Genomic DNA, 14,211 nt, shown 5'->3' on the forward strand with positions numbered 1-14,211 from the left:
AAGTTTATAAAGACAACCGTTGTTGTTTCACACAACCTTTCCTAACCTAAAAAGACCCAAAATCATCTTGTAAGTCACTTAACGTTGTAATATAATATTGCTTAGTAATATTTTATCCAAAGCGTAGTTATACCTTTCAATTTGTATATGATAGCCAAAATTCCTTCAGAGAAATAATAAAATGGCCAATATACGACCAACAAAAATTGTATTCCTGTCGTTTTGGAAATGAGCATTATTATAGAATAACTTACTACTTCGTTTATTTATAGAAAATAATAAACTATGAAATTGCTATGATGTATAAAGTGAGACGTGGGAATCAACAGCTGACAACAAAATACATTGTCAATTTAGCGAGGTAACTCCGTGAAACAAAGAAAATAACTAATGGTAGCTAAGACGTGTAATAATATGAACCGAGACCGATAAGTAATATATTGCTTCTCAGTCCCTGCTCGACTTTGTCGGTTCCGGTTGTAGCTTAAACCGCTACACCAATAAAAGCACAACCTTATATATATAAATATATACTTTAACAGGTTAGCCACGTCACGACGTCCAATTGTATTGAGAATTTTCACTGATGTCATAAATTGTGTCTTAATTAGAGGCTCAAAGTTTTACTGCATAAAATAGACAAATTTTCAATTCCTTGGCAAATCTGGCAACACGTACGTGCGAGTGTCACTAGGTACACACCTCCTGAGTTGCAGGAGTTTATATGTTTCACAATGGCAGTACTCGTAAATATTGAAATTACTGAAGATAGTGAGTACTGAGTGCCCTATTCATGGAATTTTGAAATATACTGATTATTTTCATTCACATATATACTTAATATTTTAAAAAGTTAAAATTCTCCCGTTTATATAACGTTTTTGAAGTTACTTTAATTTTTGAAATGACTCAACTTTGGGTGACCCGCACTGTATTTGTAGCAACAGTGACCCACAGGTGGGTCACTTCGCACCCAACATTTTAAACTTCTTTAGTTGGCTATATAAATAAAAAAAGACATAACACTTCCATTGAGTATTACTCGATGTCAATGCTAAACACTAATATGTAAATTAAATTAAAGTAATATGTACTCTAAATCCCAAAAATAGCTAGATGTGTACATTTTTTTTCTTTTTTTTTTTTTGGATAGATAAGGGACAAAAAGGGAAGGATAATATGAGAAAATTATCTTATTCCTTCAATTGCATTAGTTAATTTTTATCTACAATATGGAAATAAGATTGTATAACGATGGAATTACATAGTTTTAATACATTTTAAAGTCATACATATAATAAAACTAGGCAATAGAGGGATATATTTTTGACCGAGTGTAAAGGTTTAAGTCCATTTATTTGTTAGTCCCATTTTGACATTCAATAGCCCACTATTTTCTTTAATATGGATGATAAAAGGATTGGTATCGATATAAAACTAGGATGTTAAAGGCTCCAAAATGGACGACAACCAAATTGAGACATCAAGTGAAAACGCTTCATTTCTTTTTATCAATCTATAATTTTCTGAGATGAAGATAAGGTTAATTTATAATTGAAAAATTCTAGGTTTGATTGATCGAGTTTATTCCGAGTTTTTAAAAAAATATTTCGAGCAAATTCGAGGAATTTTTAGAAGGTTGTCGACCTTATAAAAATTTAGTTTTTTTATATAGTAATATTCGAATCCAACACTTAAGAATAACTCAACTTCAATTGTAATAGGACTTAAAGTTTTTACGTTGTATCTCTCTATTTGACAAATTAGTTATTTTTGCAGGACGGCTCTAATTATCTATAAGTAATTCAATTAAAATATTATGTAGATGGGAGGTAATTAAAAGAGAGAAAAATAAAAGCTTGAAAGAAAAGTTTATAGAATATACTTTTGTAGATTTAATCTGTAAAGCTTATTTGAAAATATATTATTATGTATTTCGGGAATGAATGGATTACATTTCAACTTTTGAGTGCAGCCATTTATGAATCTTATTTTATATATATTTATTTATTATTTTAATGTCAATATTCCACATCTCTACACCCCCCTCATGATTTGCCTACTCTTCTTCTTCAAGTTAGTTATATACTTGAGGGGAAATCAAGAAAAAAACAAAAAATGGAACAAGTGAGGAACTTGAGGGGGGTTCAATTCATTTCTCATATTAATAATAATAATATCTTAAGAGCGCGCTTCTCATTAAGAAAAAATAAAATTGTAGCTCTTCTTCCTTTTCCACACAAACCGGGCCTGCTCCTTTTTTCTTTTTTTGGCAGCGGCGACTACAAGTAAGCGTGCGTCCCCTTATTTTTTTTTGTTTCATTTCAAACTACTACAACAGTGTCGCTCGCCGTCTCTGGCATGGTGTTAATAGTCATTTTAGAATAGCAAATATAATTTTTATAGACCTTTTCATTGGAGTGACTATCGTGATTAATAAATTGAAGGCACTTTGGTATTAGTACAGGATGCCAGTGATGTCTAAGATTTTCGGATATACGCCTTAACTGTTTGATGAGAAAGAGAGGGAGATAAACATAGAAAGAGAGAGAAAGAAAAAGAGATAGAAAGAGAGAGAGTTGCTGTCGCTCACACTACTACAACTACTGCTCGGAAGGCAAAGGCAGTGTTTGGAAGAAGAGGGAGAGAGAGAGAGAGAGAAAGAAAAGGAGAAGAGAAGAGAAGAAGAAGAAGAAGAAGAAGAAGAAAGGGCGGGCGGGCGAAACCAAAACCTTTCCTCCCCCGAGTTGTTATAGGTGGCGCTTCGTCTCCTCTTTCTTCTCCTCCCTCACCTTGAGCCAGCGCCGAAACTGCAACTGTTGGTTCTGCTTCAATAACTGGATTCGTCTATTGAAACCGGATTGTGTCGTGTTGTGCTGTGCCGTATCGTGGGTGTGGATCTTGATCTTGAGTGTGTCAACACATGTGTCTGCCTGCGCCTGAGGTCATTGTCGCGGGGACAAGGACTAGTGTTTGTCTGGAGAGGCGAACTTGACTCATGAGAAGTTTCTCCTTGTTTCCCACTTGGTGAATGTTTTTCTGAGGCCATGAGCGGCCGAGGACGTGCGTCCAGAGCCACTACGGCCGCGCCACACTCCGTTCTGTCCTCTCGAGGAAGGACGTCGCGTAGCGCTTCGCCCTCAACACGCACTTGGAACTCCGTGTCCAAAAGAGGGGGACGAGGAAAAGCAAAGGTCAAAACTCCGCCTTCAGCTCGTCGGCCCAAATTCAACGATAATCCTCCAGCGCCTGAAATCGTGGAGAAGAATGCACTAGCCCCGAATCCGTCGTCCATTGCGAGTGCATCCCCCACCAACGGACACGAGTCCAGTGGACCAGATCCGGATCTAGGAGAGGATCTGGTCCACAACATGCGTGTTCTTCTCCAAGGCAAAGTGGAGTGTGTGCCGCCCAACAGAGAGCAACATCCTCTTTTCCTCCACCTCAAGGAGCAACTGGACAATTGTCATGTCTCCGCCCGAGATCTTCCATCCTTAAAAAGTGCCGTTTCGGAGTCCCTGTCGCAACTCAAGGGGGAATCCATTTCCAAGATCCCTTCTACTTTGTCCGACGCTATCAAAGAGCTTTTCTTATCTCATCTCTGTGAGGAAGAGTCTCCCGAGACTCTGGCTGAAGAGGGACTCTCTTATCTCAAGTCACAATTCTCGGAGGCAACAGTGGTTCCTCTTGACCAACTGGACCATAATATGGTTCCAGTCGAGTCTGTTCAAATTCAAGAATACAGGGTTCAAGGGGATCCAGAGGCGAAGAAACCTTCACTCATTGATAAATCCAAATTGTTTTCTCAGATGGAGGATACCTTTGCAAAAGATACACATCAGGCTTTAAAGAATAAACCCGTTTACACTAAAAAAAGGGAACTGGAGGGTCATTCCATTGCAGAGACCGCTTTAGATAATAATAAAGAAAACGAAAAACTCAAAAATGGACCCTCCGACCGTTTTAAGGATTCTCCGTCTCCTCCTATTCTGACTCCTGAAATGGAAATTAGATCTGCGTCAGCGAATGATGAGAACCCAACCTCCTATTCCGACACTCCCACTCCTGCAGATTTAGCGAAATCTCTAGGGAGAGTAAGAGTAAATAGTAAAAGGACTTCAGAAAGTGAAACGTCATGTGATGCGGATTCTAAAATGGATGAAGACATTAGTATGTTTCCCACAGTGTTATCAAGAGCAGATGCTGAAATGGCAGTTATGGCTCTTCAATTCACAACTAACAAACCGTCCCTTAAAACTGTCATAAGAGTTCCCCCCTCGTCCTCTACAATCCCAACAAAAAAGAAGAAAAGCCATAATCGTAGTAACAAGACGACCTTAAATAACTCAGCGGATGATGAGCTACTGATTGATGATGACCATCAGGAACAGTCGCTCATCATTGACGAGGATGAAGATTCCTCACCCAGATCCTCTCCTATTACTCCTAACAATCAGTCCAGCTCTATGTCTAACGCTAATTTGGGTGTCAACTATTCCAGTGGGAAAGCATCACCTGACAGTCACAAATCTGAAGAAAAAGCTGGCCCCCCAGAGTAAGTAACTTTTTAGTCTTACCTTTTTTTTCGTCAAGGAGGTTCGATCCAAAGACTCACTTTCACACTTGATCACACCTTTTCTCTGACTAATCTCAGATATGTAATAAGAGCCGTGATTCGGAAAGTACCTTAACATGGACTTTCCTGATGATTCCTTCCTTTATATGTATGTTTATTATTAGTGTATAATCAGGTTTGAAATCCACTTGTTCATTATTTACGATTATTATTTTAATATTATAGGTCTATGGTTGTCCCAGAAAAAGCGTCGTCATTTAATATTCATCCAGAGCGATGTTGCTCAGACATATGTCACTATTGTGGACTTAAATTTGGCATGCTGGATACTCCTCTTCACGTTTCTCAGCTAAAAACATCGGAAGTGCGTAAAAAAGTAGAAGATATCACAGGATTTGAAAAAGATGCATGTCTTTGTGATAAGTGCTTCCGATTTTTAGATAGGCGTGCAAAAAACTCCAAGCACGGATCTAATGATATATGTGTCAATACGACTAACTCAACCATGGAAAGGAGAAAACGAGATGAAAGCTGTCGAAAAGATGAAAGAAAATGTATTGTTCGTAATTGTAATCGTGAAGTAAGTTCTTCTTTTGGTTCATTTCCCCAATGCCATATGCAACACAATAGACTGATAAAGCACGCTTATATTTAACACGTTAAATTTAATCAAACTCAAGATTTAGTAAGAGTGTGTATCATCTTGTTTGACTAATAACACCTCATCTAATCGCTTAGACATAGATTCTAACTTTTTGGCATTTTTTTTTCTTTGATTTAACTACCATTGCAGCCTTTTTAGGTTCATCACAACTATGATTAATTGTTTACACATTCTCAATGAGGTAATCATTATCTGATATATGTTTCTCAAAAAGTTATCTTTCTTTTTTTAGACATATGACACGATACAGAATGCGACTAATTTTTTTTTTACTTCAGTTATGAAATGCCCATCTCGTTGCTCATTCAATTATGCTAATGAATTTTGTTTAAATTAATCATGCCCTCTCCTGTCATAAGTGATTACTTTATTCACTAACTCATATTAAAAATAAAGATGTTACACTATGTAACGATAGAAGCTAAAAATGTATTTAATTAATGCTTTCTAAAATTTATATGAAGTGTTAAATGGGCTAATATTTGATACATGTATTGGTAAAAGCCTTCATCAACAATATGCGCTTCTAGGATAGATATTTATGATTTTTTGTATTTATCTTAAGTTTACTTTATATAACTAGGATAATTATTAAGTAATTTTTAATCGTGATTTTTTTTAAATATCAATCTTCTTTTTTTTTTTTTTATTATTAGAATATTTTTTTATTCTTTCTATACATAGGTATCTGAAAACGTGAGTAAAAAGTGGCTTGTACGGTTGAAAAAGAAACTTGTTCGAAAAATTTCTTTGGATTGGGAGCGAGTAGGAAGAGGCTCTGTGAAAGCAATGTTTCCTCTATGTCACAAACATAACTCCTGGGTTGATTTCTACAGTTCGTGTGGTTTGTGTAAGAAGAAATTAACTGTTGGAGGTATTTGTACTCTTGGTATTAGTAAACAAGAAGTTCATGAACTCAATGTTCTCTTGAGAGAAGATCGTATTCCTGCGGAATTGGTCGAAAATCATTTTGTCTGCAAACTCTGTAGAACATTTTGCAATATCAAACAGAAGTCTGTTATGTCACCGGATGTTTTTAAAAATCAAAAAGCTCATAAGGGATTTTATAAGGATTATAAGAAACGGTAATATATATATATAACATGGATCTTTACACTCTTGATTAGAGTGGCCCTTAGAAATCAACGTTTTACTTTTACATATCTCACCCTTCCATTAAGTTCCCTTCATAATAAATTTCGCTGAGGAAAATATTTTCGGACTTTCATTCATATTTAATGCTGGCCCTCGCTTCTAATGTTTTACCCTATATTGAAAAACTAACCGGGGGAAATTCGATACCTACTATTCTTTCTAATAACATAAAGTTACAATACCAACTTTGTCTGTAAGCGTAAATAAATTTTATACCAATGTGGGTTTTTTTTTCAATATTCAATCTTTTTAACAACAATTAGATTATTTAATATTAATTATATTACAAGGTACTTAATTTACAAAATGAACCATTATTTGGTGCACTCTGCTCGGTATTTGTAAAATTTAGATTTAAACTACACTTTATTTGTGTTTAAAAATATAAAGTCCGCAAATGTTGAGAAATTTACAATTTTAGTTAAAGGTTTATGAGCCAAGGGCCACTTTTGTATATCACTTAAATGTTACAATTTTTGGTGCAGGAATATATTTTTACTATTAAAACCGATTGAGAGAATGAGAATAAAAACATAATTTTTTAGGTCCCACGTAATTTTATCTTAAACTATTTTGCCTCAAGGATATTTCGCCTTAATATATATAAGTTAATGAAGTTTATACGTTGTTTATTTTTGGTTGTAATCAAAATATGCAATACTAATTACTATAAAATACATTAAATGTTTTTTTTATTTTTTTTTCGTTGGAATTATGTTCTTGTATCGTATTATGCCTGTTCGTCAATCCATGATTCTTTTCAAAATTGAATAATCCATCATGTATAGAAATAATTACTAATGGAAAAGTGATTAGAAATTATTCGTTTCGAATCGTTATGTTTATTTTTTATTTATTTTTCTTATTATACTAACTATTTTGTCTGGTTCAAACTCATAATATATTGAAATTTCGTTGGTGTATGCATTAAAATTTTGGGGCATGATCCCAACAGAAAACAACTATTTAATGCGTTTGATAGAAATATTCATTACATATTATGATTAGAAAATTGCGATGGAACATCAATTTTCACCAAAAATAACATAAACGATGTATAAATATCATTTATTTATATATTTGGGGACAATATCCTTGAGGCAAAATGGCTTTAAGGCAAAATTACCTAGCGCCATTTTTTAAGTACACAATAAGAGCCACTCTATTCTTGATCAATTTGTTTGAATTTAAGGTTAATTTGGTTTTTTTATATTGTCAATACATATTTGTAGTAATATATATTTACTTGAATTATTCAATTTTAGACTTTATCAGTGCCTACGACTGGATGGTGGGGAAAATCAGGATAATAATGCCGAAGGAAATTTGTCATCATCAAGCAATGGGGGCTCCAAAACTCCAAAAAAGATCCATCAAGTTAGCCAAAGTGACAATCCGACTAAAATTACGATCAAAACTACCACAATTCCTCTTGATGATGAGGAAGTCGTGCCTACTGAACGTCCAAGCCGAAAGAGACGTGGGGGTAAAGAGGTATTTTCTGGTACTCCTTCTTCCGTTAAGGTTACAGAATCTTCATCTTGTTCGGTCAATATTGCATTTGATCTCAATACTAAAAAAACTTTGGCAAGACATGCATTTTCCATATGGAAATTATACTGCTTTTTTCCGTCATCTTATATTGTTAGAGAAGTTTTGGCGGAATGGAGATCTTACATTAAGTGAGACTGCTTCTGATAAATCTTCCGCCTACATCAAAAGTGTATATAATCGCATCCGTGCCTATGAAGGAGGAAGAAGTAACGTTAAGAAGTCTTCACTTTCATCAGATGTTGATTTAAGTGCTAGCACAAGGCCTGATCTGAGTATCCCGGCTGCTCCTCTTTTCCTTCATGAACCATATGTTGAAGAAGAAGAGGATTCTAAGGTTAAAAAGGATCCTCCCTATAAACCCCCTCCTAACAAGGAAAAGCAACCTGAAATTCTAAAAATTCCAAAGGTTCCTTTACCGTCTGGGTCACGAGTCGGAAGTGTTGACAACAATGTTCATTCAAACGATGAGGAACTTGGTTCTCCTCCTACGAAGATACGTGTCAGAACAGATCTCATGCATTTGGGACTTATTGTGAAACCCGTTCCCAACCTCATGAAGGATAAACTACTGTCATCTAGTGCAGTTGTATCAGTGATAAACACAAATTCTATAACAACTATTGCGAATTCGGAATCCTCTGTTGTTACGTCAACTCCTTCAGTTCCTAATCCTGTATCTACTGGAGCCAAAAAAATGAGTCCCCATACAATATCTTCAATGTTGAATAATTTTCCCAGTCGTCTTATAACTCCAACCCCAACACCACCTCCTCCTCCTGCTTCCTCAACAAGTGTAACGAATTTACTCAATGAATCCCAGAATTCTGTTGCTGCTCCTTCAACTGAAAAATCTAGTAGTAATAATCAACTCTTCATTAAAGAGCAGAGCTCTGCTATTCCATTGACGTTCAACAATAGTATTGCAGAAGTGTTAGAGGCTGCTAACAAAGCCAATAAGCAATCCTCCAAAGAGTCTATTGTATCCATGGCACTTGCTTCAAAGCCAGAAATAACAATAACCGCAAAGCCTCTACCTAAGCAGCAGCAAGCTACAATCCCTAAAGTTCATCCGTCCTGGATTCAAGATAAAGCTGGTAATAAAAAACCTTCATCCTCAACTAGGAGTCCAATTGTGGACATGACAAAATTACTTCAGACTCAAAATCCTGGTTTACCACCTCATCTAGTTGCTCAAGATCATTTAAACACCTCTGGTTCACCCTTAAAAGCTTCTACGAATGTGAGACCCCCTGTTGCGAATATCAGGATGATTAGACCTGCTTCTTCTTCAACTACATTATTAAATCCCTCAACTTCTTCAGTACTCTTGAACAATTCGCTAGTTGCAAATCAGCAAAAAAAGAGTATAAACAATATTTTGGACAGATTGAGTGGATTGAAGGCGGTGGCTTCAACTTCACCAAATCCGACTAAAAATATTCCCCCTTCATCATCTCTAGTCCAGCAACTCCAAGCTCCTCCTCAGCATCTTCCTTCACCACCTCCTCGTATGACCGGACCTCAGCAACATCAACAGGCAGCTGCAGCGGCGGCAGCTGCAACTGCGCAGCAATTGATGTGGGCTTTTAATCCAGCTGGTGGGGGAGGATCAAGCTCTTCGTCTTCTTCTTCATCTAACATTGTTGGACAACATATGGTGCAATACGATTGGCTCAGTCAAACTCAGGCTCTCATGATGGCTGGTGCACTTCCCACTTTAGATCAGGTTCAAGCTGCTCAACGAGTACAGGCTTTCCAAGAATTAATGAACTTAGGTATGGGAAATAAGAGTACTGGAAATCCACGGATGCGAGCCCCACCTCCTTTAACTCATATGGGGAAAGGGTCCCTACCAAAAACAAAAAATGACTGAAAATTTTTAGTATTTTTTATTACGTTATTTATTTAATCTTGAAACGAAATCCTACTACATTTTTTAGATGAGCATATCAAGATAAGATTTAAATCTGGAAATTGATGATATAATTTTTTTATATGTGTATAATAAGTACATATTTATTCAAAAAAAAAAAAGCAAAAAAAATCAATCATTTTAACGGTTCAATTTTATTGCTATTTGATTATTTCCCTTCTTTCTCTGTACCTCAAAAAATAATAATTAAAAAAATGTCCATGCGTAGATTGTAAAACTGTATGTAAAAAAATAAGCTGTATTTTTTTCAGTACTAATCACTTGTTGCCTTTTTTTTCAAAATATTTTTTTTGCATGCAGAAACAGAAAGAGAATATTCCTAAACTGGTCAATTTTTTTAAACTTAACTACTATTTCTACTATTAGTAAGAAAATAACAAGAAAAAAATGTTAATATGAAATTTTAAAAGATACTATTTTTGAAAGCCAAAAATCCTACGTCAATTTTTTTTTCTGTGAAAAAGATTATGGAAGAAAAAACAATGTTGATACATACAGATTATTAATTTTATTATCCACTATTTTATTTAGCCTTACTTTTTCATTAAATGAGTTGTATCCAACCAAATTTGATAAAACTTATTCCTTTCTTTCTGCTATTTTGAAAGAAAGTTATTTTTCTTTTACGTTTTTCATTGTTTTTTGACATAAAAAAATAAATAAAATGGATTCATAAAAAAATTTTAATTACTAGTTTCATTATATCCTACTTTAATCTTTGAAGTTGAATCTTACTAGTCAACAAGATGCATTGAAGAAAACCGGTAACATGATTCTAAAGTTGTTGTTATTGTAAGAAAAGGAAGAGCGCGAGGAGAAGGCGGGAGCAAACATATGGTACTACTGAATTAAGATCCTTGTTAGTATCAGGAGCCTGTTCAATGATTTTGAGGGGTGAAAATAAATTAATGCTATGAAAAAGAGAATCTTCTACATTTAAAATAGCATGAGTGCAGGTAAAATGTTTTAGTTATATAAAAAGTAGGCGAGAATGCTTACTTTAGATGAAGAAATTAATACTATGGCGACCTATTATTCAAATAATAGGCAAAAAAAAAAAAGAGAACATGCAACAACAATTTTCCTTTTCTAATTTATAAACTTAATTTTTCCTTACAAAAATGTCAACTAAACATATGACTATTAATTAAAATGCGCTGGCCTATTAATACAAATTATCCATGTATCAACACATTTGTTTCTGGCTCAATTACTCTGAGCTGGATTAATTTAGACTTATTAAATTTTGACGCACTATACCTAGATATGTTTAAAATTGTATTAATCTATTTAAAGGTATACCAGTCAATAATTTCCCCACAAATTTCATTTGAAAGTGATTCGTCAAATGTTGCAATTGTCCCCCGTAGTTGCAATAGTTAAAAAATATCGAATTTGAGTTGGGGGGGATGAGTATAATATTTTTTGACAAATACTTTTCATGATGTTAACTTTAAAATTATCATAGTAGATTAATATTTTAATGAGATACATATTATAGAAAGGAGAAATTATCTCTCAAAAATCTCCTTAGGGATCAGCTCTGGCTAAAAAAAAAAAGCTTGATGTGAAGTGTAATTAAATATAAAATAATAATAGAGGAGAATAAAGAATATGAAGAAAATATAGTCACTCAAGAGCGTCTACAGGCTTATATATATATATATATTTTTTGGGGATGGGGCTGTTCTTTATGGAAAATAATTTGAAAAATTAAATTTTTTCCAAAAAAAATTCAAAAATCCACAGTTTAAAAGAATGTATTCAAAAATTCCTTAATTTGGCGGGGAAGGGGGCTACAGCCCACCACCTATGGACGCCTGTGCCACTTCAATCTCAAGCAGTGACAAAACTGGTTTACAACACTTATTTGAAACACGAAAATGGCCATTAAAACCTTAAGGGAAGATCGGTTTTATTTGTAGAGCCTTTTTTTATGATTTAGAAAATCAAGTTTGTAGGGTACAATTGAGATTTAGAGCCTGACATTGAATTTTTATGTTTTCAATTTAAAAAAAAAAATCATTTTTGCTTCTTCCAAGGATTTCATGAAATGACCTTAGCCTTTTTTTTTAAAAAGAAATCTTCCTTTTAACAACTTCCAAAATTTGATTTGTTCAAAGTGTGACTGGCAATAGTCATGATTTTAAGACTTATTTGAGGTTAATTTATTTAAAAATGTTTTATATATTTGAAATAATTATACTATAGATATAAATATCCAGTTACATTAAAAGAGGGAAACAGTCTAAAAATAATGGATCAAGGCATAAATAATAGATGTGCTATAAGAATTCTATACTTCAATATACCTTAATAATATCCCTGGACGACATAAATGACGTCATAGAGGACAAAACTTATAAAAAAGGATCTACTTTTTTTTGGGGGGTGAGAAGCTAACAAAAAACACGTGGTTCGTGGGGGGGGGTAAAAGAAGAAAAACCACGTGATTTATGAATGACCCCTTATTAAATTCAAGATACTTAAAGACTCTTTAAGTATCTTTATTAAATTTTTTAGATAATTAAAATAATTTTTTTTTTTTTAATAGAAAATTTATCACTTGTGATATTAAGGTTTATTCTATGATATAAACTAAAGCATCTAAGGAAAAAGATGTTAGCTTCCAAATAAGATCCTTCATTGTATTCAATTTTAGGATTTTTTTTTTTTCTAAGATACATTTATTAGGAATTCCAATTAACAAAAATAATTCATTTTTCAATTTTTACAATGTTTTCTTATAACTTTTTTTGGCCTTGGATTGGGATGGTACTTTAATAACTCGAAATTTTTGTTTTTGTAACCTACAGAGTTATTTTCAAAAACATTATTTTTTTACAACACCTAAACGATTTAGTATTATTTTTCGTCTGTAAAGATCTAAATAAAAGAATAAATATAGTTTGTAGGATTTTAGGAAAAAAAGTCAAAGGAAAAAAAGAAAAGAAAAGTGATTGTTAGGCTATTGAAGGTTTTGGGCCCTCGAAGATTTTAGGTACCATTTTATTTCTCAATATATTATGCTAATGCTTGTTCGTGAATCCATGAGTCTTGTCCAATATGAATAATTCGTAATGTCTAATGATATTATAATTGATAAAAGATAATTAAATGATTAGCACTTCTTCCATTCGAATTGTTGTCGGGTTTGTTTATTTTTTATTTATCTTAATATATATTATATTGGTGATAGGTACGTAATATATCAGCCTAAAATAATTTTACCATTTTTTCCACTTTGTTACTGGTCCCTTTTTTCCCTTGTCATTTTTCCTGACACCAGTTTGTAGATACATGTTTCCAGATTTCAAAAACATTAAAGTTATTATGGAATTGGAAATTGTTTTTCAAGTTCAAAAAATGAATTCTTCTTCGAAGTCTAATAAGTTCCCCATTCTTATAACAATGATAAAAATCATAGCTTGTTGGATATATTTCGCCTATGCAATGTGACAGCAATAAGCAGCATACTACCTGATCACATAGGCATGTCCCAGCATCTGAAACATCTTAACAAAGATATTAATCATAATTTTTCAATGGAGTCTTATACACAGTTTGACTGGGTCCGTCATCCTTGGAATTCAAGCCCACTGCAGAGAACTGGTGACTACCAACACAGTAGCAACTGATGAAGATAACGGAAAAGTGCACATTGGAAGTGAAACTGTACGAATTTTGGATATCAGTGGAAAATGAGTAGATGAGACTGGGTAAGTTGAGCAGTGAAGTAAGTTCTCTTATATTCTCTCCCTCCAGGGAGTTGTCCATGCCTGATGGCTTTTTTTTTTTTTCGCCTCCCTCTTTTTGTTAACACATTATTCAAAAGTAACTGAATTTATCACTTAGTTCGAAGTGTAATCAGTAAACTTCAGCCTTTGAGATAAAATTCGTAGGGGAAAAAGAAGAAACAGTAGGCCAAAACATTCGAATTGTAATAGCAAGGTATGTTAAAAACATAAAGGGTACTTCAAATATATATATTTTTTATGTTTATTGTAATAATATAATAATTTATTAACATAATTATATCAATTGAGAGATGTATGTAAATAGGTTAATAAAGTATTTTTAAATAGATCATTATATGAAGTATAATGATTTTTATTCCCATTTTTAAGTTTAAATATAATTTTATTTAGCCTTTCAAAATATTAATAATGGATTTGGGAGATTATTCTGACTATAATTCAATTTAAGAATCAATAATTATCCATTCTTAAATTAAGATTCGTGAGTATTCTCCGAACTCTGGGTCCCTTGAATCCTTTCACTTTCACGTTTACCCTAATGATACAACTGAATGCCCGTGTAACATTTTGA

At 33.6% G+C, this 14,211-nt stretch overlaps 2 protein-coding genes across 2 annotated transcripts in view; one reads left to right on the top strand and one right to left on the bottom strand.

Annotated features, from left to right (window-relative positions):
* The window catches only part of LOC121123437 (uncharacterized), a 122,136-nt gene extending 117,334 nt beyond the window's left edge, over positions 1–4,802 (bottom strand). The window contains exon 1 of the mRNA XM_040718554.2: positions 4,578–4,802. Within this exon, the coding sequence (XP_040574488.1) occupies positions 4,578–4,694 (117 nt within the window). The 5' untranslated portion in view covers positions 4,695–4,802. The remainder of the gene's footprint in view (positions 1–4,577) is intronic.
* east (enhanced adult sensory threshold) lies at positions 593–10,563 on the top strand. Its single transcript, XM_040718552.2, has 4 exons — positions 593–4,555; positions 4,802–5,156; positions 5,925–6,325; positions 7,661–10,563. The coding sequence occupies exons 1-4, from the start codon at positions 3,048–3,050 to the stop codon at positions 8,079–8,081; spliced, it is 2,685 nt and encodes an 894-aa protein (XP_040574486.2). The 5' UTR covers positions 593–3,047; the 3' UTR covers positions 8,082–10,563.
* Positions 10,564–14,211: the final 3,648 nt, after the last annotated feature.

This window comes from Lepeophtheirus salmonis, chromosome 8 (assembly GCF_016086655.4).
Source record: "Lepeophtheirus salmonis chromosome 8, UVic_Lsal_1.4, whole genome shotgun sequence".
Classification (NCBI taxonomy): domain Eukaryota; kingdom Metazoa; phylum Arthropoda; class Copepoda; order Siphonostomatoida; family Caligidae; genus Lepeophtheirus; species Lepeophtheirus salmonis.